Raw genomic sequence first — 27,062 nt, forward strand, 5'->3', positions numbered from 1 at the left:
ATACCCTGGGAAAGAATGCAATCTTTTAGCATTCTGTCTCAAAACATTTCAAGTCTATCATTGATTGCACTTCTGCACGTTGTGGACCAAATGCTTCTCGTGATGCCTCTGCTGCCGCCTAATCGCTGTACGCTGCTGCACGCACGGGGGGTTCCTCTGCCTTGGCAGTTTGTGTTGCCGTAAAGGGCGCTGGTCTGCTCTGCGCAGCCCGTCCTCGGGGCGGGGACGTAGCACATCCCATGGACACCGGTGCTTTTGTGAGAAACATAAAAAATGGGATGGAAATGCCTGGTTTGGGGTGAACACTGCAGTTAGGAGATCCATCTTTTCTCCAGACTCGTGAAAGGCAGAAGTTTGTCCTTTCAACCATGTTCTCTTTCTAAAACAGCCGATGTCTGTCCCTCCTCTTTCTGCCTCTGCTGCAGAAAAACCCAAGTGCCTCCTCCGCTCCAGAACACACGCTACGACGCTGCCACGCCAGTACCCCATGGCTCGTAGCTGGTGACAGGGAGGGCACAAGCTGAAGCCATGGCCGCCACCCCTTCCCGCTGCCTTTCGGGGTTTGAATACCGGAGCGACAGCTCCGCTTCTGCCTGCGGCTTATTCCTACCAGCTGTTTCCGAGCCACCTCCATCCTTTTGGCCTACGACTGCAGTTTGAACTACAGCATCTCTGGTTTTACAACTCCTTTTTTTGTCCGGAAGACAACAGGGTGTTGGGATTTCTGCTGTCTCCGTGCCCCAGAACTGGAAGTGGAGTAAATGGAATCGGCTAGCTATGCATATCAATAACCCACATAATTAACGGACCGAGGAGTTGGCATTACTTAGCATAAACTCAACAGTTTTGAGTATTTCCATTTGCAGTTGTAGGAACCAGATGCTTTTACTTTTATCTTAATTACTCCCGTGTGCTGCTCTAGCTTGTTGACTGAAGACAGCGTTTATTACTTGTCTGGGCTTTACCAAGTTACTTCTCAGGCTGGAACGGCATTTTAAGTTGCGTGTAGCCACACTACGCATCTCTTCACCCGACTCCTTTGTACCACTAGTTAGAAAGGGGAGAGTGAGATCCTTTTTATTCCAGAGATTATGCCTACACATCTGAAGAAGGTCATGTATCAGTGCCAGCCGCGAGGGGTACCTACCTTTGCTTTCATATTTGAATACCTTCACGTTATTATCATATATTAAGCCCTTATAATGAGTTTTGTTATTTCAAAAGTAAGTCTTGTTTGCTTTGTCAGGTATAAGGGAATTAATACTTTTAGAGAGGTGATTTTTGGGCTTCTTCCTTGTGGAGAGATCTAATTTCTGCGTAACCCTAAAACATAACATACTTGAACAGCTGTGAATTTCAGAAACTGGGAGTCAGCGCAGGGAAGCCATTCTCCTCTCCGCCGGGAATCCTTGTACAGTTTTAGAAGCCACGCACTCCTATAATTTTAAGATGCTTTTGCAAACTTTTCCCCCAAGTTTCCAGTCCCTTCCCTTTCACCTCACCCTCCCTGCCTTGGGGTACCCTCGGCTCAGGGTCTGTGCCGCCACCTGACAGCTCCCGCGTGGAGTTCAAGGCATCGCTTTTGACAGAAAAAGTGCTAAATGTCCTGAAGCCTGCGCGTGAGACCCCTCCTCGCCCTTCCCCAGCCACAACAGGAGAGCTGCGGCGTTCCGCCTGCCCTGGGAGGCGACCCAGCCTCCCCGGGCTGCAGCTCTCGGGGCTTTGGGCTCCTCACCTTGCGCTTGGCCGGGGAAGAACATTGCAAAGTGCCATTGAGGTAGCAACAATGGAGTTTACAGACCCAAAAAGCTTGTTTCAGACACTGAACATGTTTAGGGTTTCAGATCTAACTCCCACTGTTCCTTTATTCAACGATTCATCCAGATCTGCAAAAAAAAAATTAAGCTCCCAGTCCAAGACTAACTGAAGAAAATGGAATTCTCTCTGTCCTATTAGCAGCAAATATAGCAGGGTGTGCACTCGCAGTATACAAATTTAGTCTTGTACTATATCTGCGAATTATCTGCAGGATAACGTACATGCTACTCTGAACTAGTTATGAAAGCTGACTCTTCTCAGTTTTGCATTAAAACAACATCTGAGCTGTCCAAGGCTCATTCTGTGCTGGTTTTCCACTATCCAGAGGTGAAGGGGGAAAAATACTAGAGGGAAAAAAAAATGTATATGTCTTTTCCTCTTTTCAGCAAGTGGTGGAGGTTCAGAGGTCATCAGTACCTTTGTAGTCATATACATCTAGCATATCTGTCAACCAGACTTTAACGTAAAAGGATGGACCATTAGATTTAACGAAGTATTTGAGCAGTAAGACACAACAGGACAGTACATTTCTTGCTGATTCTAGCAAGCCTCAAGCGCACCCACTGAAACAGAAAACAGAAGGCACAACTTTGGCATCCTGAAATGCTCTGCTTAGTCTTTCTTGCTGCTGCCGTGGCACTGAATGCGCTCATGAAGAAAGGAATTGGTCAATGTTATAAATAGAAAGGTGATTATCGCGCTGGAAATGACTAATTGAATCCAGAGTTCTAAAACTTGTGCTACAATACTGTCTACATAAAATATGTTTCTGCTGCAACTCCCCCCAACACGTGTACACTATATTATGCATCTGTGGAAATAGATGCAGATTAATTTCTCCGGCAGAAGATAAAACGTTTACTGTTCTATATAGCAAAGATCGATTATATTGTTTTAAAGAATGCTTTAGGATATGCTCAAAGAGCAATAGTTATGATGGCTCTGAAAGCTCACGAAGGAAGAGGAGCAGCTAATGCTCCTAAAGGGGAGCAGCTGGCCAGTGAGAAATGAGCTGACAGATGGCTTTCTATGAAAAATGGTCATTAATGTTCTCATGTCAACTCCCAGGCTTAATGGGATGTTCAAGCTGAGAAACCCAGCACTTGGAAGCCAGGAAATTCCAGAAGCTGAAAGGGGCTTATGGACAGTTGCTTACAAGGGACAATATCCACTTGCTTTTGCACCAAGATGTAAACTTAACAGAAACAAGCTCTTAGATAAGCTAAGAGCTGTAAACCAAAATTTCCTATTAAAAAAAAAATAAAAATCTACTGGTTCAATAAGCTGCTTTTAAAATAAAAATGACCCTACAGAAATGGCTGTTATCATTACATAGCACTAATGACCTGAAAGTGAAGCTGACCGTAAACAAAACCAAAGCACAGAGTCAGTTTTTAGGTTCAAGCGGAGGGCGCTCCCCTGGCCCCATCTTGGATGCTGTGATGTGCAGCAGCTCTACTCAAGCCTGTGGACCATACCCTTTGGTCTAGACCACTAATGGCACAACTGGGTGAAAATGCGTACATATTAAGCTTTGCTTGAAAGTCTTGTTCATGAACCAACCTTCCCACCCCAATATCCTTAGCAGGAAAACCCGCGAAGATGAATTAAAAAAAAAAATCAATCCTTTTAGTAGACTTTTTCAGTGCCTTTCTGGTTATCATACTTAAAAGACTGTAATTACTGAAGCACGTTTAAACATTAGGCTCGTTATTGCAATTATCACTACCACAACCCAGCCACGCACAGCCTGACTACACCTCATTTTTGAGCACAGAAACTAAGCCCACAAGGAAACTGAGAAACTCCCCCAAATGCTGGGCAGCATGGCTGTTGGTGGCCAAGACCTCCAAGCCCCCGCTGTTTAAAGCCCGGCATTAATTTCAGGACAGTCTGCTGGACTTGTCATCACGGGGGACAAACCCAGCCCCACGGTCTCCTCTCTCTTCCACCCGAGTCCCCGTGGGTGGGCAGCATCCCCAGCAGCACGAGTAGATTGGCAAGCGCCAGCTACTTACTTCCTCTCTCCTCTGTACCACTCAAAGACCGGGGCAGGAACTCCTGCACCTTCGCACCGTATCAGTCCGTTCCCTCCAAGCACCACACCGCTGGATTTAAGTTCCTGAATTGTGGGAGCAACTGAAAAAAAAGAATTGTAAAATGGATATTTGCATCTAGATACACAGATTGCTTAACGCCGCCTCTCTTCAGCACGCTCTATGTTACTCGCAGCCCGGCGCGTGTTTTCCAGCTTGATTCACATTCAACCACGTTTTCTTCCAGCAGTGTAAAAATTATCCCACACAGCAGATTCCGATATATAGTCTGTGTATCTGGTGTAAAAAACATAACTAAGACATGAAGAAATACCAATCCCATACTCACAAAAGCTTCTTTTTTCCAACTCGGTTACTCAACATGAGGTAGAGCTACTTGGATGTGGTAGTGTCATACAAAACGTATCTAAAACCTGAGAATCGGACAAAAGCACATGATGCGCCAACACCGGTGCCGGCTGAGAGGCTGTGGGGTCCCACTAGGAGGATCCCCCCCCAAACTGAGGAGGGGTACGGCACCCCAGGGTGCAGGGTCCAAAGCAAAGGGAGCATGGCCAGCACCACTTATCTTCTGCATCGTGTCTTCTGCAAATGCTCCATGAACCCCACAGGCTCAGGTGGCCTTTGAGATCTTGTTTTGCCTATTACCTTTGCAATCATGAGCCAGCCGTAAATACCACAAAACAACATGACTTTTCCAGTGTAGCACTGGATATAGAGTTGTTCAGTAAATTTATTTTGTCTTTTTAAATAGTGAACATTGTAAATGACAATAAACATTTTAAGCTCAGAACTGCCCATACAAATAAAGATAAAAAGCGGTTGTCGGTTTTTCCAGTTGCCAGCAAAAGGCAACCATAAGTTGAAAATAAACCACAACAAATTCCTCAGGAAAGAGATTATCAAAGGAAGGGCTGAACAACAACTGCCTTCTCCCTGGAATTTCTTTTACATTTTCTGCTTTTTAATGATAATTTATGTGCATCATAAAAAAGCTATAAAAAACAAAACACAGAACTCATAAATAAAAATCTGTTTATTTTTTCCCAAGCAGTTTTCCAGATGCTGCTTTAAGGTGTTTATGTACATGTAAAATGCTGACTGCCTCTCATCTGCTGCTTTCACCATCACACCCATCGCCCAGCGCACCACGTTGAGAGACCATAGTCTTTTACGGGAACCAGCCACGCTAAAGAAGCGTCAGGGGTATGGAAGAGCAGAGTGACAGCCGGGTTCCCTGCACAGGTGGGTCAGCTCCATCGCACATCTCGTCGTACGCCTGTCCTTCACCGACACCACCAACAGCTGTTTTCCCAGATGTGCAGGACACCACGCAGGAATCCAGCTGTCACAGCCCATGGAAAGCAAACGCGCACTCTTAGCACTCACCACTAGCTTTGATGTCTAACAAAACCGTGTGAGGACATTCCGGGTGGGATTAAACAGAGAACTGGTTCTCTCTTGCCCATCGCTCATGTCCTACCCCAAGTCAGGCTGACAGACAGACTAAAATTTCCCACAGCTGGCAAACACACCTTCTGCCTTCAACTTTCTCTTCCCAATGAGTACATCAAACCAATCCATAAATTCATTAACTTTCAGCTGGCAAAATTAGAATTTCAAGTGGATAATAAACGTATAACCAATTTGCATGACTATGACTCCATAATCTGCATAAGAAAAAAATCAGATTTTTTTTTCTTACCCCATAAAAATAACAGGGACATATAAAGCTTACTCTTTCCTGAGAAACAAAGCACTTTGTGCAGCCAAGACTTTTGAAAAAGAACTTTGAGTGAGACTGATCACATGAAGAGCTGTGAACTGGTTACATTTTGCCTCTGCTCCTACAACGCCGTGTGGCACCAGCAGCTACTCAGAGCACACCAAAGCTCATGGATCAGCTTGTGCTTCTGAAGCATTTGAAAGAATAATACTAAAATTGTGCAAGATAAACCATACAAAACCACCACCTGGATGATGGAAGAAAATGAACGTCTACTGCATGTGCACGCAGTCAACGGAGGTTGCTGAAAGCTGGACTATGAGCAGGAGAAGGTCTACCTCTCACTCATGGTTCCCACCCACCCTGGGGCTGGGGACTGCCTGTCAGCACCCCACCACTTCCCTCAAGTTGTACGAAAGACATGAACACTGCAATGTAACCCCGAGGACATTTCTCCACCATTAGTTCACGTGTGACCACGGCCAGCGAGCAGCGCCCTGAGCCGGCAGGTCCTCCCGGCTGCCGGGCACCGGGCCCAGGCCCCTGGCGTTCCGAGAAATACCAGCTCGCTTCCCCGTTTATCCGCGCCTGCCTAATGTTGTGGTTCTGGATTGCTGGGGGTCCTGGCCCACCCGCCTGCGCAAAGCGGGGCCAGCCCAACCCAGGTGGTCCTGATGGATCATCCTGAGGAGATCCACAGCCTGCCTGGATGGCAACGTGCCGGCACTTATCTGCACGGTTACTGGTACACATCTTAAATAAATATAACAAATAAACTGTTATATATATAATATAATAAATAAACTGTTACTTATTTTGTCCCTGGTGACATGAATAGCAGGACTAAATTTCTCTTTGAAGAAAATTTTTACCCATTTAAAGACTTCTGCACCCATTCTCCCTGTCCTCATTTATCTAAACGAACGCAGCCTGAAAGTAACTCAGTTCTGTCTCTCATTTCAGACGTCACATTTCCCAAAAATGTGCTTGTTTTTTGTGGTGCCTGGAAGTCCTCCAGTTCACCCACACTTTGCCCGCGTGAGTGTGCCCAACATGAGATGCGGTACCACCAGGGAGACGCTGCCAAGTGGGAGAGGGAGGTTGCTCTGCATGATGCGCACATCATGCTTTCCTACACGTGATGACATCCTGCCGTTGCTGACTTAACACGGTGCTTCTTCCCCATTTGCCCTGTGGGATTTCTGTGGCATAAGCCCACTTGCCCATTTTGCATTTCTGCGAGTCCTCACCTGTGCCTGGATGCTACCCCACTCTTCTCCTTTACTGATCACTTGTTATTTTGATCACTGGTCTCCTGTCCATTGAGACAATCTCCAGTCCTGCCCGTGCCACGGGACAGTCCCCTGGCAGTGCCGGCACACCTGCCCTAGGGAGGGGTGGAGATTTGCTGCACCTGGAATAAACTCAACATGGCAGGTGTAAGTAGATATGATCTATTTTTGGGGACACCAGAGAGAAATTCTGGGAGAGAAACCAGGATAACGCACTGGATCTGTACATTGAGCACGCTTTCATGAACTCAAAGTTGAGTTTAAGCTATTGACATCTCAAGTGTTTCCATCACCACTGAAAGATGCTGGGAAGATCTTCAGTGACCATGGGTTTTGCCTTTCAGGTGCTGAAAGACACTGGGAAGATTTACCGTGATCGTGGCTTTTGTCCTGTGCAAGAGGAGAGCCATGACCACCCAACATGTTCCACGGGGTCTTCAAGCCCTAAAAGAGCAGGAAAACACTTTATCCAGCCCTTTCAACACATCAGCATGCAGTGGCTCCTTGGAGAGCTTTGTAGTAAGAGGTAAACATTTTTCTGCATTATACAAAGGGAGTGGAAATATTTGGTGTTTTTCTTCTAATTCAGAGTGGGTAGAATTATTAGCAAAAAAATGAGTTTGAAATTAATGTACCACACTGTGTGCACACTACAAGAACAATATTTTATTTTCATGAGTTAAGCAGAACACCTTTTGCTTGGTGTTTTGGGGGATTTTTTTTTTGTTTGGTTGGTTGTTTTTAAATAAATGCAGAACATCACTGGTAATAAATTTTAAAATTAAATGATCCATAAAAACATACAGCTTGCCGATGCTTTTTTCAGGCACCATGCTCCTGGTGCAGCTGGGAAGGGGATACCCACTGGATCCTGGCTACAAATCACCATTCCAGGCTTTGCTGTCTGGTGAGGTAGAGTTTTGTTTAGAAAATACTGAAAAATTTCTGAAAAGAAAAGTTTCTTAGATCTGCTTTTCAGAAAGATTTCAGCTTCTGTTTGTTCAGAATAAAAATAAAAATCAATATTCTCTGCTCTAGGAAATCCCCAGTTAATACTGGTATGAAAACACAAACCAAAGATAGCTTAGACTCACAATTCTCTTTCTTTTTTTTTTTTTTTTTAGATTTTTTCATTGTCAGGTTATTTTCTTGTTTTTAGTATAAAGAGAAACTATGGGATGCAGGCATGTTTCTGGTGCACTGACTAGTAATGTGCTGAGTCACAAATCCATCAGACCCTACCGCTCCCATCGGCGTGCAAGACCGAATAACTCCAGATGAAATTACACACCTAAATACCTGCTGCTGCTGCTTGGAAAAGAGGCCAGGCTTGGAAAGAGACACGTGGGAAGAGAGTCTCGGGCCTCCAACTATTTAATATATTTTTTGGATGTTTTTCCCTGTAGTCCGCAAAGACTCGTTTGCGAGCAGACATCCCCGATTTGATCTCATTGCTGTCAGTCATGCCGCAGCCGCCTGCATCCTTATGCTGCTGGGGCTGCATGCGTTTCTCCTGTGCAAAAGATTGCGAGGTTATAACAATCAGAAGGAATACTATGTTGGTCTAAATACACATAATTTAGCAAGAGGAAAGCTCGTATATTACGATAACAAGTGCTCGCAAGGTTCAATGCAGTTCTGCCATCGCGGTTGGCCAATATACGTTGGTTTCTTAGTGAACGGTCTCCCCGACACTGGCGTTGCCCGATACGGCGGGGACGTGCAAGGTCAGCCAAACCACCCAGGCGAAGGGAGGGACAGAGGCCGGCAGCATCCCGCCTCCAGCCGGGGCTGGCGGGCAGCTCTTTGGGAGACGTTATAATAAACATACAGAAAATAACACGATTTTTCCTCCCAGGTGGCACCCCAAGAATTTAGGGAATTCCTCAAACAGATGCGCCGACGGTCCCCCCACCCCGTTCCTCCCCGTTGTGACAGGTCCCCCGCACGTTGCGGCACTGATTGTCCCTCTGCCCGATCACCTCCGGCTCGTTAGTCCTTCTGCAGCTCTTTACAGCTTGCCTTATTTTCTTTTGTATTGCCGATAAACCCGCCAAGCCTCCGCTGACACCCTTTTGTAGGGTGTCACGAGCAGCGCAGGGGGCTGCCGGCACGCTCCCCGCCCCGCGCAGGGGCTGGGGGATGTGACCCTCTTAAGTTACCGAGGGGGACAATTTAGATCCTGCTCAATCCCAGCGGCAGCTAGAAGCCTTCCAAAAGCCCTGGCAGGCTTCCTGCACGTCCGCGAGGACCACTCCCAGCGACACCAGCATCGCTGCCCACGCTGCGGGCGGTAAGCCCGCGCATCGGCCGCTGCCGCGTCTTTACGGCGGCTTAGGGAACCCATAGCAAGGATAAATATTGGCCACCTAGGAAAACGTTTTCATTCGGGTTTAATAATGATGACTTAAACTATTACAGAAAATCATTTAGTATCATTAAGGATGCAACCCTGCTCTGTTCAGCTGACTGACCAAACAGACGCTAGCAAAAGTCCTGAGCGGGCAACAGAGGCGAGGAATAAATACAGATGGACGCAAGCTTAAACCTGATGAACGGTTAAAAAGGTAAAGAGAAAGAGCAGCTTTAATAAATTTTAAATAAAGTGATTACAGCTGGAAAAATAGTGGAAAAATAAGAGAAATTTTGGTTAAAGTTTCAGCAGAAAAGAATCCGGGGCTGAAGGGATGCATGGGGTAGGCAAGGCTCCAGCAAACCTCCCGCCAAGCCCCAGAGCCTCCGCAGCTGAAGGCTTTACCAGGTTTTCCCTTCCACAAGTTACGCGGGAAGAGATTCCAGTGACGTTGCAGAGGCACAGACGCACTTCTGCGTGCGTGCGGAGCACTTCGCTGTAAATAGCAGTAACCACATGTTGTCTCAGAGGTACGGAGGTCAGCAGAGCGAAGCCTTTACCTGGGGAGCCTTCGGGAGGAAGGAAGGGGGTGACAGCCAGAGACCCCCCCTGGGGAGAATGCAACAGAAAAATTAGTGGTGTGACAGAAGGTGCCGCAGTAAAATGTAACAGTGAAGTTAACACGAGAACCTTGTGTAAGACTAATCATTTAAAATGTATTGGTCATTTTTATATCTCCTAAATAACGGTTATATAAAATAACAACAAGAAAAAAAGATTATATATATATCTGTCAGCAGTCCTGGGCTTTTCTGACTTACGTGTGTAGCTTTACTCTCTCTGCAGTGGATCCTCGTTCAATCCTCTCCCACAGTTCAACCCTGCGGAGCACAGCACTTAAAATAAATGCTTAATTTCTGACTTGAAAATAAATTACTGGAACTTACTTATACATATTTGAGAAACTGACACTAAGTGCTTTGCTGGGAAAGGCTTTTTTCAGTGGGTGCTCAGACTCGGCTTAACTGGAGCTTTACTAACGCCCTTTCGTGGTTGTCCCTGCGTGAAACAGCTCAGGACGTACGGCTGTTCTTGACCCAAAACACATATTTATGTATCCCCGCCAGAAGGATGTGACACAAGGAGCATGCGAGCGAGGAGGACCGGACCCAACACGAACCAGGAGGCGATGCAAGATGCCACGGCTGCTCGCTGTGGGTTTGGCGTCCTTTCGTGGGAGTCACCAAGTCTTGCCCAGCAAAGCCCAACGCGCCTGCACACCACCTGGCACCATCGCGAGTTCAGGTTCTACCCGCTACTGCCAAACGGCGTGGGAAAAGCACAACTGCCTACCGTCCTTCTTATTGAGGGGTCACAGAAAAAGGCACCACGCGGGACAGGAGCACGACAGAGCGTCAGCGAGAACAGCGATGGGGCGGCCGAGTTATTCCTGTCCCAGAAGCAAATACGACGTGAGTTCATTAGGCAGTGCGCTCAGTTCAGCGAGCGAGCCCCGCGGGGACCTGCTGGAGGTTTCAGGGTAGGTGAGCACCACATCAAATGCATACGCACACGTCGATGCGTGCACGTCCCCGTTAATTTTAGCGAAACAATGGAAGTTTCAATAAATGCCCCTATTAAGGTCTCGTGTGATGATGCTGAGCACTCACCACACTCCGTCTCTCTCCCAGTGCGTTAATGAGAAAGACGTGAAAACTATTATCTTCATCTCCCACTCCCGCGCTAGAAGAGCTCTATAATTATTTCCTGCTCAGTTTCTGCTCATCTCATATCACCACAATGTTCGCATGAGTCAGGCGTTTGTGCTGCGAAACCAAATTTTACAACTTCTGCTCCATCCAGAAACGATGGAAAGCACTGCTGAACCTGGTTGCCTACCCAAATATTTTCATTCTGATTTTAAATGTCTAAAGGAAGAGCTAAAACAATGCATTCAATACGCTGGCATTCAGACAGGCACGGAAAGCGTGCAAAAAAACTCCAGCTAGAACAGGTTTCATCTTTTAACATTTTAATGAGCTTCGGGACTTTTATGCATATTAGTTATGTTGCCCTAATTACTCATTATAATTCTAATGTGCATTTTATATTTAATTACAATGCTTATAAAGATTTGGTATGGACAGTAAATTATTATAACTAGCATGTGCATAATGATTATGAGCTGAATGTATTAACTTTTACACTAGCATTCAGGGCTGGCAACTTCCAATTTCACCTTTGTGATTAACCATATTGTCTGATTAAACTAACATTTTTGTGGCATTAATTGTAAATGTCAAAAAAGTCTTTTTATTTTTCCAGTTTTCATCAGATTTTAATTTGGCATCCTAATGTAGTCTTTTGTTAGTGAAATTGCTCTCCAGTGTGTTAAGATAAAGACTTTCAGGTAAGAGAACAGGTTTTCCGAGATCTGTTTTCTGCCTGAGAAAAACAGATATGAGCCATATTCAAATATATTCATTTTTATATCCACACACACACATAGTGTTGTACCAATAAAGTAACAAATAATTACAAGTGAATCAGTTTTATTTATAATTTATAGAATTAAGATGGTCTTCAAATAGTCTGGATTATTTTTCTAACTTATTCAGAGCGGCAGCCCTACCTATTCCCAAATTAATGGAGTAGTTTAATAAACGCCTCTTCATATCAGAAACTTCTCCAGTGTGTGGCAACATTTGAAAGACGTGCCTTTAACAGTCACTGGGCTCAGCAACTAATAAGCTTATTTTTTCCATCTTTCCTTGATGACTTATCAAAGCCCACCGAATCAGTGGGATCTTGATGTGTGTATATATATAAATTTCATATACAAAAATACAAGGCGTCAGTAAGAATTCAGTTCAAGTCCTGCATTTCTAGATGTAACCCAGCATCTCCTTTGTGCTTTTCTCTTTCCTAGTCAGGATTTAACTTTACAAAACAGTATACTTGAAACGTTGATTAAACAATTGTGTAAATATCTTGCACTAGCTGTCAGAAAACGAGCTGATTCTCAAGCTCCCCGCATGTAATTTGACATGTCGCAGGGTGCATCCGAGCTTCCCCAAAACGTGCATCTCCCTCAGCTCCGTCTAATGGATCGCATTGTAACAGACCATCAAAATCACTGGCTGCTGTGCAATTTATGTTTTTGAATACAAAACCTCCCAGTGTTGAAGGAAAAGCTTAAAATCCGCAAGTAATTGTTACGTGGGAGAAAAAAAAAATCAGCAACACAAAATAATACTTAATAAATAATAGGCCAGCAGACAGGAACTCTTAACAACGTGGTTTACAAGTATTTGAGTGACAAGAAAGAAAAGGAAACGTAACAAAACCTCCCCAAGACCTCTAGGGAGCTACATAAGAAAACGCAAGTTAGCACGCAGGTGGAAGGACTGCTTTGTTTTTCTGTCCATCGGATTTTATCTGACTGCCGCACATCTATTTAGCCCTTCTATTCTCCAACAAAGCATTTTTCCAATCATGCTCCCTTTCAGTTATGTCTGTAGATGTATTTTTACCCCCAGTAAAGGACTCGCTCTAGGTGGGAACACAGACCCTTCTCTCGCGCAGCCCGTACTGCAGGTCACGGCATAGGAGGGGCGAGCGGCTCCGGGCAGGCGCGGGCGTCTGCTCCGCTCCGCCTGCATTAGGCAACTCGCCTTCCCCCTCGCTGCTACACAGGTGAATATTTGTGCGTGAGCGTTGACGGTGTCACATCAAACCCCTTCGGCCCCAGACCTGGATGGAACCGGCCCCCGCACCGTCAGCGGGGCACTGGCCCCAGGGGAGAAGCTCCCCGGCTCTCTTCAGCCCCTGCCACCCAGCCCGGGTACGACTCTCCGTCTTTTTGCAAACAGCTGTGTCCCATTTGATAGAACAAGTCCTGCCACTGTGCAGGAATTCACAACATGAACGAAACCTTCAGCTCTGTGCACTTCCCGCAGGGGCCTCATAGGGTCGGTAAGGTTGGAAAAGACCTTTAAGATCATCAAGTCCAACTGTCAACACAACACCACCGTGCCCACTAAGCCCTGTCCCGAAGATTATTTTTCTAACTTGTTCAGTTCATTACGTACCACGTCACAACGTACATCAGAGCAGCTGGACGAGCACAGCCGGGTCAGGAGCATCTCATATCTGCATTTGTCCAACGGCATCGCGCTCGCCCTTTCCGCGGGCGTAATTGAAACCACAATGAACAAACATGAAACAAATCCTACACTTGCATACCAGACCTGTCGGTAATTTAGAAGGAACAGATGCACAAAACATAAATAGGGGTATAAATACTCAGTGTTTGGCACTGTCTGATACAGTGGAGTTGGTTTTAATCTTTCATTGGCCAGTGCAGCTTGATTCAAATTTAATATAAAGACTTTGACTTCAGTTGACTTCAGTGGGCTTTGAATGAGGCCCAGAAAAGCTGCAACAAAGGAGAATTTCAGTTTTCAAAACAAACAAACAAAAAGGCAAAAAAAGCAACTTTGAAGTATAACATCAGTATAACAAAAGACAACTCTTGTCGTGTAATGCTTCTTCCCATAAACTATTGCTCTTACTGCTAGAATTTGACGGAAAAGTTGTCATCGATACTTTCTCATCAGCAAAGAATGGCTGAGCATCTGTAATTACCTGAGTTGAAAGAACAAACTCTTATGTCACGTGGCATGAAATATGGTATCGACAGGACCCAGCAGAACCACCGACTGTCTTTTTTGAAACGTTTGAAGGGGATCTATTAGAAAAAGGGTTTTGAAGCTTCCAGCGTGGCATGTAGAGAGGCACAACGTCTGAGTCCTGACATGATATCTTGGGTGGCCAGCAGAGAGGGGGGAAAAGCGTGTTTGCTGGGATGCAGGTGACACCCAGGCACTGTGGCACCCGGCGGGCAGCGGCTGCCGAGGAGGGTGTGTGGGTCGGTAGCGGGGTGCAGGTCTCCTGCTAGAGGAGAGGCAGCAGAGCCTCGGCAACGCGTAACGGAGCACAACACCCCTAATGAGTCGTTTGCAAGCGCTGGCTGGGGGACTTCAGGGTGAAGGGCATCTCTGAAATTCAGGAGAGCATCTCTCCCGTGAGAAGGCATCTCAGGAGCAGCTGGGGCCAGCTTTTCCCATGCGGCACGCACAGCAGTCTAATTCTCATTCCCCTTTTGCCGTCGCTCTATTCAGTTGCGTTTCTCTACATGCAGCCCCACGCGGGCAGTGAGGAAAGCCCAGCGATGGGGAGCTTCATGCTGAAAGGCAGGGCAGCGTCTCCTCAACTAACAGCCGTGAGGCTTAGGTAGTGGGAAAGACAGAAACTTTCTTTTTAAGGAATTCCTAAAAAAGGAATTCTACTCCATGCATGCTTGCTGTTAAATATTGCAGCGCTCCACATACAGGACCAAACGTACATCTCGGGGTAAGGCTGGAGGACTGGCACGAGCTCGGGAAGGGGATGTTGCCATATGGGACCGGAGCCCCAGCATGGCAGGGTGGGTGGGGAAGAAGGCTGATGTGCCGTAGCGTCTGTTCGCCCACGGGGGCCGGGCTCGCCCGCTGCCCTGCCAGGCGCTCGCAGCAGCAAACCTCCCTCCCTCGGCAGCTCCTCCTGGAAAAGCTCCCACAGAATTGACGTGCCCTCACACTCCGCTGCAGTTCCTTTCCCTCAGCCATGTATTCAAATGTGCGTGTGGAGGTGGAAGGGGACAAATGGGTATCGCCATCCTGGAGTGGTACTCAGGAACGAGGAGGAGGAAAGGGGACGCTTTCATACATCTGATGCCAATCCAGAAGGAAGAGTTGGCCAGGAGCCTGGGCACGAACAAAACATGAGCACTTTTACTTTGCTATTTCTTTCCCTCTAAGGAAGATAAAAAGCAATGGACTTCAACAAATTCCAGGAATTACTAAGTAGATCTTTTGGCAGTAAAACTGAGGAGAAAGTGAATTAAAGCAGGCTGGTAGTTTTCCAAGTAAAGAATGTTTGGAATAAAAATGCAAAATATCTCAGTGTAGGTCAGGAGTGTAGCAAGAGACCTGCTTGAGCTCCACTGGAGCACATCCAGGAAGCCAAAGCACGAAAGCAGATAAGGCAGGCATGAGACATCAAGGGCAATGAGAAACCATGCCACACATATGTTATCAGTAGTAAAGAGAAATGTTACCCTGCTGCTCAGTACTACCCCTGTGTGGTGCCCAGACCATGGAAACACTGGTGGTGGTACATTTCCGTACAACCACCCTTGCAGCTTGACCCAACCTGAAAATGCAACATGATCACTGATCAAAAACCTGAACACTGGACCCAAAACAAACTCTGGAGAGCCACATCCCTTTGGCCTGGCAAGGAGCCTTTTGGTGACAGTTTTCTCAATAACTCTGCACCCTCACCATGGGTTTTTTCTCATCCACATTTCCCACGCTTGCAACTGTAAGGGCCACATGTCAAAAGCTTATTAGCATCAACACGTGACATCTTCTGCCTTCCCCAACGATAAATGCGAATTAGTGAGACAACGTGATTTGCTGTTGATGAGTCCACGGTAGCTGTTACCCACCTCAGGTTCTCCCCCAGGTATGAACACATCTTGTTACAGTTCCAACATGTGTCTGGGGACTGGAGACATGCCAGGCGACTGCCAGTTCCCTCTGAACGACAGGCACGCAGGGCCTCTGTTCCCAGGACCTCGCTCAGCCTTTCCAAGGTCTCAGAAATAAGTCTCATTGCTGTTCTTGAGACAACAATTAGCTTATGGAAGACTACAGTTCTCCATCTGCTGTAGGTTAAGCTTTATTCGTCTGCTCTTGGCATACAGTCCTGGTGGCTTGCAGGTGACCAGCCTCCCCTTCTTCCGAGACGGTGGAGCAGAGAAGCAGGAGGAGGCATCCGACAAGGTGCCGCGTTGGGAACAGAGGCCAGTCCCTCCCAGAGGTGCTCGACAGACACGTTATCTAGCGCAAACCACCCGCTTTGTGGGCCGCTGGTGTGGTCCTCAGCGGTAGTACCAGCCTCAGAAAAGCAGAAAGAATTGGGATTAGCGGGGCTGGGAAAGACAATTTACTAGGGATATGTTGCATTACTAAATACGCAAGACAGAAGAAAAAAAGGAATCAGCTCTTCCCTATCTCCTTTACAGGCCAGGCAAGCAATAATCAAGCAAAATTGAAGCAAGGGAGATTTAGGTCTGGTAAGATATTGCTGGAAAAGATTGCTTAAGGAGACTGTCAAGGTGCTCTTTCTCTTTTTTTATTTTAAAAGAAAAGGTTGAACAATTTGAATACCAGCATCTGCATCTGGACAGCAGCATAAGCCTGACTCCTCTGTTCCCCCTCTGGGTTGAATTTTTGTGGTCTCTCAGATCCTGAGATTATTAAGCATCAGAACAGTTCCTATAATGGCAAATTCCTTTACTCATTTCTGTAGATACTAGCGTTGTATTTAAGGTCATATGCCATTTTTCAACACAATAGGAAAAAAAGAAATTATATTCTCAGCTTACAATAGTAATGAAATCTGCAGGTTCATGCTTAACTACATAAATGAGGTAAGTACTGAAACTGGATTTGGAATTTAAAAAAAATAATTCAAAAGACAGAAGTAGAACTTTTTTGCTGAAAACTTCTTGTACACCGTGGATCTGGTTTGATATATTCTACATGCATAACAAAGTAGCTAGGTGTACTCACCAAAATGATATTTCTAAGGACAGAACTCATTACTACTGTATAATAAATGGAAGCATAAGTCAGAGTTAGCACTGAACAGATTGTTTGGGGTTGCAAAGACAGCAGCTGTCACAGCTTGACAGCTTTCTTGTTAGTGAATCAGCTTTACTGACAGTCTTTTTGATTGAAAACCACTGTTCGCTGACAGTGTGTTATAGCTGATATACATATGTACCTCATGAAGAATGAGAGCGCGCCATAAAACGTCTAGAAGCTATTGCTCTCTATTAAAAAGAAGTGAAGTTTACATAAAGGGTTTTTTGGTTTCTCCCCCCTCCCCAGCAATCTGCAGCAGATGTAAGTTGATAGAAACAGGACAATCTATACTGATGTGTGACAAGCACACACGCACGCAGAGTCAAGTCCAAAGTGTTTGGTTTTTTTCCTAACTGAAAGCCATAAACCCACAGAAATACTAGTTGCTTTCAGACACTCTCAGGAAAAGTTTGCGTAATTGAAAACAAAGTCTAAAAATAAAATTCTAGAAAGAAAACAGTGCAACTCTGACAGGGGCTTCCCAGACGTCCTGCCCAAAGGGGATCTGCTGGAGTAGATATATGCATATTAATTAAAAAAAAGAACCCGATTACTTTGAGTCACATTTTACTTTTCTATGCTGCAATCTGTATCAATGGTTTCAACTGGCAGCTCCGCAGGACAGGGAGCTTTGGCTTCTGCAGCACACTCAAAATACCCGTGCAAAGCCACCACCACCACTGCATGGCCAAGCACAGCGCAGGCTTCCTCGAGCATCTCTGTTACCACAGAATCACACATACAGAATCACTAAGGTTGGAAAGGACCTTCAAGATCATCAAGTCCAACCGTTAACCCAACACCCCCATGCCCCCTAAACCATGTCCTGAAGTGCCACATCCACATGTTTTTTGAACACTTCCAGAGATGGTGACTCCACCACCTCCCTGGGCAGCCTGTGCCAATGCCTGACCACTCTCTCGGTCAAGAAATTTTTCCTAATATCTAATCTAAACCTCCCCTGGTGCAACTTGAGGCCATTCTTGAGGCAACTTCAGGCAGACCGCTCGCTCTGCTGTACCTCAGACTCTTCACTAAATGCATGTGATCTGCATAGTTTCGGCACCAAAAAATGAGTTGGCTGTGGGAAAGGAGGTATTTGTGTTTAAAGAAATGCATCTCAGGCGTCTCTCTCTCTCTCCACCCCCCCCCCCATCTGTATGTATTTATTTATAAGATTGTCCAGATAAAGTAACTTCTCCCTCAGTTTTGTGGTATTTCAACAGATAAAAGCCAGTGAACTGGGTATAACAGATGTCACTTTTAATTCTGAGATCATTGCTTAAAACAAAGCACACATGATGCTGTGCTGAGGAAGACGAAAGCCAAAAAATGAGAGCCATTTATGAACACCAGAAACATTCAGGACTTTAGAGTTTGTCCCTGATGATCATTTATATTCTTGTTACAACTGCTTATTTCCAAAGAATGGTGCATATTTCTCAAGAAGAGACAATAGATCGCAAATCAACACTTGGATGCAGACCTGACTTTACATGAGAAGTTTGGAATACTGGGATCTTTTAGAGGTTTAATTGCTGCATCAAAAGATAATTCCCAATTTGCTCTTTTTCTTGAGATTCTCTTTTACCATTAATAATATCAGGTGCAGAAGCAGAATTTAGTTCAAAATACACTGGAGATAGTGCGTTTTGAAGTGAATTTTTCTGATTTTATGATCTGAATTCTTTCAGTCTAGAAATGATGATCACAATCTTTGCACAGTGTGCAACAGGTATCAAAGCAACCGAAGCAATACGGTTCATAATGTTACTTGTCTTCGGGAAGCAGCACTGAGTGCAGCCATGCCTGCAAGGCATCGCTTGCTTTCATTGCAAGAGCTTGTGTTTGCTCTACAACTTTAAGGTCCAAAAAAAGGTCACATGAGCCTCAAAATAGTTTGTTTTTATTTGGGAAGAGGCAGAAAATGTGAAGAGAACCAGCTTTATGAATTATAATGCCTGAAGAATGATGTTGGCAATTTTTCCTTTCTTTTGTGTCAACAGCACTGCTTTGTTTTAAACTATAAAAGGAGAAATATTACTTCTCAAAGCTCCCCTAGCTCAGATCTAGTGCCTACACCACACACTTGCTAATACCAGCCAAATTGCAGAAGTTATTAAAACCTAATTTAGCAATCTCACCAGGGGACAAACAAGTTGTAACAATATCATTACAGTCTTATCAGGGACTGGATGGCTTGTTGAAATGCTGAGTGTAGTCAGGGTAGGAGCCAACAGGGACCATCGCTGCGTGGCACCATGGCTATACCCATGTACTCAGAAGTTATGCTAAAGAGATTTATTTCGCAGAACCATTCCAAAACAGCAATGACTGCTGCTGGAAAAAATAGTAAAAAAATCAGGGGATGGAGAGTTTTGCAAGACTGACACACTGTTCAGACTTGTCTCTTCATGACCCCAGTTGGTGTTACCAGCTGCACACAAAACCCCTTTAGACCATCACCTCCAAGGCACTGCACTTGCAAGGGAGAAGAAAGACTAAGCCTTAGACCAATAGCAACAAGGAAGACTACGATAACTAGGAGAAATATTGCTTTACAACATGTTGATTATTATGAGAAATATTTTAAGTAATTGTTTTTGCTGAAGAGCAATCTGGGCAAGCGAACGCTCCTGGAAGCTGAAGAGCTCTCCATTAATTTTGGCTCTAGTTTGGAGTTTAACACAGCCTGCCGTATGCTTCAAATTGCTTCTTGAAATGCATAAGCTCTTTAGAGATGAGTCATCCTCTATTAAGTCTTCCATTTTCCTGAGCTGTATTTTAGCTGGTACTTAAAGTGGGATCACCTGGAGGATGAAGAGCCAGCAGTGGTTCAGGGCTGGGAGAAAGCATTCACTCCAGGCAGGACTGACTGCTCAGGAGTGCTTCTCCTCAGTCACTACAAACGCTTCCCACCAAGCATCCCATCAAGCCGGAGGGCGTTAACACCCCACCTGCAGATGTGAAATTTTAGCACCTCCAAAGATGAGGGCGAGCTGCACGCTGACTCTCCAGGGAGCCAGCACTGCTCCCTGGGAAGCCAGTCCCAGCGAGAGGAGCACGCTCCTGCTGACACCAGGAGGAAGAGCTGTGAGAAAGGCGGCTTCAGCAGAGGTGGATGCAGCGATGTCCAGAACCTTACTGTAACCTTATTTTGACTTTGAAACAGCACAGGTGGAAAGTACACAAAAGTAATAAAAAAAACCCCCCTTCATTAATTTTTTTTCCATCCAATGCCTGAAGCCTTCGCGTTGTGCCTTTGCAACAACCGTCAACAACATCTTGTTGACAATATTTTTCACCGATATTAGGAGAGCTTGTCATGGATGCTTTATTGTTTGTTACAGCACAGTCTCCCAGAAATGCTTAAACATAATGAACAGCATTTACTGGTATACCATAATTATACAATATGTGGACCTGTAACTACTGGCAGAGTGTAAATATGTGCAAATTAGTACAGCTATTTTTATTTCAAGGACTTGTTTTCTTGCGGACAAGGAACAGAGATTACTTTCAAATAGGTAATCATGGCAGGAGTCAACCATACAATAAAAATACAGATTTGAATAATAGAAAGAATCTTTCAATAGCTAGGTCAGACACGCTGCTTCCCAAGAAAAGTGCTTGAAAAAGGATTTGTTTGCACATGCTTGAATAGCTCTAACTCCCCAGCGTGGTTCAGAGTGGTGTTGGGGACCATCACATAGCGAAGGGAGAACGTGAGGTGTTTTTTGGTTTCTTAAACTCTTAATTTGCCTTTGCATCTGAAAGCCGGGCCACGACAGCAGCAGGACCGGTGTTACGCTGGCGCAGCACCACTGAAGGGGCCCAGCTGCATCCTTGCTCTGCAGCTTCTTACGCCACTGGTCAGCCCGAGGTCTTTGTGGAGAGAAGAGGCAGCTCGCGCGACAGGCTGCCGTCCTTGCGCGTCGCACTGCGCTGCCGGCAAACACGGGATGCAGCCCCCCGCTTCCCCCCAAACAGCCCCAAAAGCACGGGGCGGGGGGGGGGAAGAAATCACTTGGCAGAATCAGGTAGAGATTTTCTTTAAGAAGATGAAAAATGTACTCCTTATCTGTTGGAGGGATTTCTTGAGTACTAATACTCTAACTTCTTCAAATACAAGACCTCGTTTCATGTTGCCAAAGCCCTTGATTATGTGCTGTGGCAGCAGAATGCCATCTACATGAAGGAGCATTATAATCAATTTTGTCACGCTTCAGTATGAGCAACATTTTTCAGAAATATGCAGTAACTGTGCAGCAGTTTGCAGAACCTAATACTAAACTATTACACCGCAGAAAGAAATCAATGTTAATTTAGGAGCCAAACTGCACTTGAGTCAGAAACCTGAACTATATTGTTTTAATCTGACTTCTGAATTGTTAATAAAAGTACCTGAAGGACAAAAAATGACAAACATTATTTTCATAAGAGGCTTCGTTCACTGCCAGTGAGGAGAAAGATGTTTTCTTCAAGTCAACTATATTTTTTCCCCAGCCCATCAGTTGAAGTGGCTTTAAATATATAACCAGTTTTTATTGAATAAGCTGTTTTTCATTAAGTGTTACTATGAGATATGACATCATAGAACTCATACAAGGGAGCTCAATAATGAGAATACATTGCAAATTAAGTAAATAAAAATTTAGTCCTAACATTGACCAAAAATAACAAAAAAAAAAATAGAAAATCCCAGCTCTGATTACGTTGTGCATGATCAAAAGTTCCATTTTACAGGATAGCAGAAAATTCTTCAAGGACCTTTATCTTAAGCAACCCGCCCTGTTCTTATTTGCACTGGTTTCACCTGATATATTTTGCTAGCAGCTCCTTGCCTGGATGGCTGGACTCAAAGACAAGCTCTGTTGTTATTGACTCAAACCATGATAAAAGTTTTCATCTCAGCTGCACTAGAACCTAATCTCCTTCAGCTGGAGTGGGTGGCTTGGTATTCTCATATATTTAACCCACCAATACAGAAACTAATTACACTGTTATTTCTCTGCTCTCAGCTGTGCTGCAGGAAAGATGTCCTCTCCATTGTTCCTCTGAAGGTCTTCCTATATCTTTTTAATTGAAATAGTAGCTCAGATGTAAAAGTTATAACTACTGAAATGGAACATCTGTACAACACACAATCCAATTTTTAGAATTAGGTTAAATATTTAACAGTAACAGGAAAAACAAGGCAAGAGATGGTCTTGACAGACTAATACCTGAGCCTCCACACCCGTGTCACTCCTGACCTGCCTGCGTTGCAGACTGCCAACATGTCCTTCGAGAAGTCAATCCATGGTCCCCCAACAGCACATTGTGGAGCAGCACTATTCTCACCATTCAGAATGTTAGCAGAACTCCAACTTTGACCTTTTGCAACAGTTTTCAGCTGAAAACGTGAAGGGAGGACACCATCCATTCCCCAGGTCTGTGGCAGGTAGGACAAAACAATCCTCACAGCCTTCATCCCAAAGACACCAGAAAAACGGGTGCAGGGCAGCCTGAAGTTGTGCTTTGGACACAGCTTATGCCTGGCCAGTGTCATCTCCTACACCTGCAGACTCTGACCTGCCACACGAGTCTATGGTGTGCACCAGCATTACCCTCACCCACATGTCCAAGACCAAGAAGGCTTGAAAGAGCAGAGTCACTTTCTGGAAAGCTCACACCACAATAAGCCCCACTGATACATTAACAAAATCAAGTATGAACCAGGAGTCAGATTTCTAGAGTCCCTAGTGTGACTTAGGAGCCAAAATCCCATTTTTGAATGGTAACCTGAGAATTTAGGAAAACATAGTTTCACAAAAGCCAGTGAGACCGCACTCTGGAGTGCTTTTAGCTTTTCAGAATGCAATTTTGATACTTCAGAATGGTATTGCAAAGTTCAATCTTCAAAGGCTCCGTGCACATGTACCTCTTTAAATGGTCAGTGGGCATCGTGGCTGCTCAGTACCCACAAATTTCTCTCCATTGTCACAATATTGGGAAATACTTCGTGATTAAAGAGAGACCAGCCTACGTGATGCAGTGTAGTGATATGTGTGAATTTCAGCCAGATGGATAATATCAACCACTGCAACACCAAGATAAGGTCTTTCTGTTCCATGGTCAGATATGAACATGACTTCAACTCATGTGGGTGCAATTCTGTTTGAAGAGTTGACATGAGTTTCCTTGACATAAATGACACCGTAAAGAAAAGCAGTAATGTCTCCTCCACAGTTTCGTTTTTTCAGAGAACTGGTTTTAGCTGATTTAAAAGGAAAAACTCTGTAATTAGATGGAAGTGTCCTCACCAAGAAGAAACATTTGTGATTGAGTTTCAGGTCCTCTAAGGCTGTGAGATGCAGCACTGTTGACTGCAGTCACTATTGTAAACTTCTGGCACAACAGACAAGAAGGTTGTTCCTCCTCAGGCTGGCTAACAAACAGGCAATATTGCAGAAACAGAGACTCACACAAACATGCACAACTGTTCAATACGTTGTCCATGTTTTAAGAAAAAAAAAGAAGTTTCACTTAAGGATCAAGATACATTCATGTAGACTCACTGGTTTCTCCAACAAAATGGCTCCTGGTCTCCTGAAGCCAGTGCCGACCATAAACCCACGTCCTAAATTTAGTCAGGGATATAAATATGAAGCTGCACATCTGTAGCTATTAAAGTGAAAGAATCAGAGTTATTTATTCATGCTTAAACACAAGGCCCTGTCCTCCCCTCTTATATTAGAAGAAAGTAGAAATTAAAACTGCAAATTGCTCTGAGTAATTTTATACTTGGGACCAAAGCAGAGGAGGACTGAGACCTTCAGAAAAATATTTGGGCCTTGTCTTTTTATTTAATGATGCATTCACCTTGATTAAGGGAAATTTTCTTAGTTGAACCCAAAAGATGAGTGTCTTCACAGCAAGACACTTTCTGGGAAAATAAAGTCACAGCAACATGTCCAGGTATTAGGAGTCCCAACAAACACTGAAGTCCTATAATGTTTTTCCCTAGTAAGTTTAAGGTTATAGATCTATTAGGTTAGAGTGGCTTGTACAGTATGTCTGATTTCAAAGTAAAATCAGAGTATTATACATAATACTATGCAAAGCGCCATAGCAACAGTAAGGCAGACTTCTAAGAAATGCTAATGAGATAAGCCGTTCTGCAAAAACCCTAACCTGTCCAAGCAAAACCCAAACACGTTACTTAAAATTCACACAAGAAACTCACACATTCCTTCCATAAAAACCTCCGACAGCATAAGATATCTTCTCAAACCATCACAGCAGGAAGGGAGCACAAGGTCTGTACAGCAGACACCTTTTGTAACCAGCTCGCTGCTCCCCAAAAGCCCAATCCCACAGGGCTGGCACTGCTCCGGCTGAAAACCAACAGCAGAGCTCTGATGCCGGAGCGCGGAGGGCGGGCAGCAGCCCCGGGTCCCTCCGCTCTGGACTTGCGCGGGACCACCGCGACCCAGGTGGTGCAGTGCCTGCTCGGAGCACGCAGAGCTGGGGTCCAGAGCCAGAAAAAAACTTGATGAAAAGAGTAAAACAAGCAAACAAAACTTCTGTGATTTACTGAAGAACATGAAACACGTGCAAAAAGGAAAGGGTAAAGCAGGCAGAATTGTTCCAAACACACAATTTCACCAATTCAGTGACCACAATGAATTGTTTTACGTTTCAGGTTAAGACAAGGCAAGAATAACGCAGCAAGTACTTGAATACACCAGATTGATACAAAACCGGTTGGCCTAAAACTTCAAAACCATATTCGAGAGCCGGGCTACGCAAATGCCAAGCTGCAATGTTATTCCCAAGGTGCAGGGCAAGTGCCCCACACAGCTTTCATGAACCTTTTTCAGAAAAGGAGAGTGCAACAGGAGCCAGAGAATTACAAGCCAGTCCATTTATCTCCAAACCCCATAAAAATGCTGTTCAAGCAATCAAAGATGTGAAAGCACCTGGAAGATAACAAGAAGATGAGCAGTCATTTGTTAAGAGTAGACTGTGCCAGGTCACCAACTCCTGCCCATAGCAGGGAACGGCAGCGGTTGCCACAGCTTAACTGCAGCAAGCGTTTGACCACGTCTCCCACACACAAGCCAGCTGGGCTTGGCTTAAAGCTCCCTTCAGGTGAGTGCATGTTGTCTGGAAGGCTGTGCTCATGGGTCTGCTGTCCTCTCTGCTCAGCTGGACATCAGTCCTGGGCCGGCTACTGGTGGGAGTTTTCATTGATACCGTTATCAGAGATGAGAACCCTGAAACAACCCTGATAAATTGAAGAAGTGGCCTGAAAACTGGATGAAAGCAAACAGGAATGAGTTCTACACTTAGGATCCGTCAGCTGGATGAATACAGTGAGGAGGTGAGACAGCCGTTCTGCAGAGAGTGACTGGGTTTGCTGGGGGTAGTCCACCCGCCCCCCAAGAGTCCTGCCGTCACAGGGAAGGCAAGTGCCTTCCTCTTGAGGCCCTATACAAACCGGTGTCAAAAATAATCTCTCCACATCCTCGGCAATCCAACACCTCGCCTGGCATGCTGCCTCAAGTTGTAAATGCCTTATTTGAGACAGCCCTTCCCTAGCACCAACAGGTCTACAGAAAAGAACCACTTCGTTAATCCCGTAGGAAACTTGGCCCAAGAATAAAGAGGAGATGAATCAGGGCTGGTGAACATGGGGAGCACAAGCCACTGTTGCCAAAGAGATTGAAAGGCCAGACTGATCTGTTCTCTGTTCCTCAGAGGACAGGTGAGGAATGGGGTTCTAATTCTGCAAGGAAGGTTCACATTAGACACTGTGAAAAATGTTCAGTTAGGGACGGTGATTGAATATAGAGTATGTTGCCCATGGAGCTGCCATCACTGAAGACTCCTTATGGAGGGACTGGGCAAACATCTATTGGCATCACTGATTTAGGGGCACAGCTTAAAAGGTTAATACAGGTTTTACAGGTTATCAGATAGTCTATTCACTTCCATTTTCCTTTTTCAGTATTCTCAAGATCTAATGAAAAATATCTGTACAAAGAGACACTGTTGCAAGCGGACATGGTGCAATATCTAGAATATTTTGAGTTATCTTTACATTGTTTGTGTTTACTGTCTACGAAATTTGGCCGATGAGCTTTCTCTTCTGTAGACTGTGGCACACCAGAGGCAGGAGAACTGCTGCAGGCTGAGCCCCGACTGCACTAGGCATCATTTCCTTCACAGCAACCTATGCCAGGAAAAACTGCTTGGGAGTCCTGGCTCAGAAAGAGAGACCTGTCCTCCCTCCTGTCCTGCCAGGAAGACCCCAAGACAGCCAAGCCAACAGACCCGCCAGGACCAGACCACACCAGCGCTTCTCAGTGCCAGCTGGGCTTCCTCAGCACAGGAACTGTAATTTTCACCTCCCCGGTAAGCACCGATGAACCTGGTCTCCAATTTGCAGCATGATGGGGTTCACAAAGGCTGAAATTGAATTATTGTCTTTTAATTTCAACCGAATGGCTTTTTCCCTCTCCAAAGCCACCGGATCTTAATTCGGCGAAGTCTGCAAGATCCAGCTTTAGCAGAGCTGTTCAAGATACAGAAAACCAGGCCCTTGGCGTATGTTATCTGAAAAAAGGAATACTGCAATACAGCTCCACTTTAAAAGACCACATTTGCTATTTAGGTAGCTGACACTTTTAGATAAATTAAAATAAATGCCAGTTTCATGATGCACACATCCCATTCTTCATCATCTCAGCATGGCCTCAACACTTCTGGAGATTCTTGCATTTACCAGCTGTCTTTAATATTGTTGAGTATGACACTAATAAAGCAGAAGAGAGTCAGCGAAGCTACAGTACCATATGTAGAGTTTCAGACCAGCTTTCAGGAGAGATATTACAGTCTTGCTAATCCAGACATTAGTTTGTTCAAAGTGGGGTTCAATATTATCATCTATAAATCAGTATTTGCTTTATAAAATGTAATGGAAAATGTTAATAAGATTTACTTGTGAAATGAAATTGGATTATATCTTATCTCTTTTAACTTGATTCGGTATAGTATTCCTTCTTCATAAAC

At 44.9% G+C, this 27,062-nt stretch overlaps 1 protein-coding gene across 1 annotated transcript in view; it reads right to left on the bottom strand.

The window, feature by feature from the left end:
- Nucleotides 1-27,062, bottom strand: part of NEGR1 (neuronal growth regulator 1) — a gene marked incomplete at its 3' end in the record, with an annotated part of 295,437 nt that overhangs the window by 56,120 nt on the left and 212,255 nt on the right. The window contains exon 5 of the mRNA XM_082002645.1: nucleotides 3,837-3,957. Coding sequence (XP_081858771.1) covers nucleotides 3,837-3,957 — 121 coding nt within the window. The remainder of the gene's footprint in view (nucleotides 1-3,836; nucleotides 3,958-27,062) is intronic.

Source organism: Phaethon aethereus (genome assembly GCF_964289735.1).
Source record: "Phaethon aethereus genome assembly, chromosome: 8".
NCBI lineage: Eukaryota > Metazoa > Chordata > Aves > Phaethontiformes > Phaethontidae > Phaethon > Phaethon aethereus.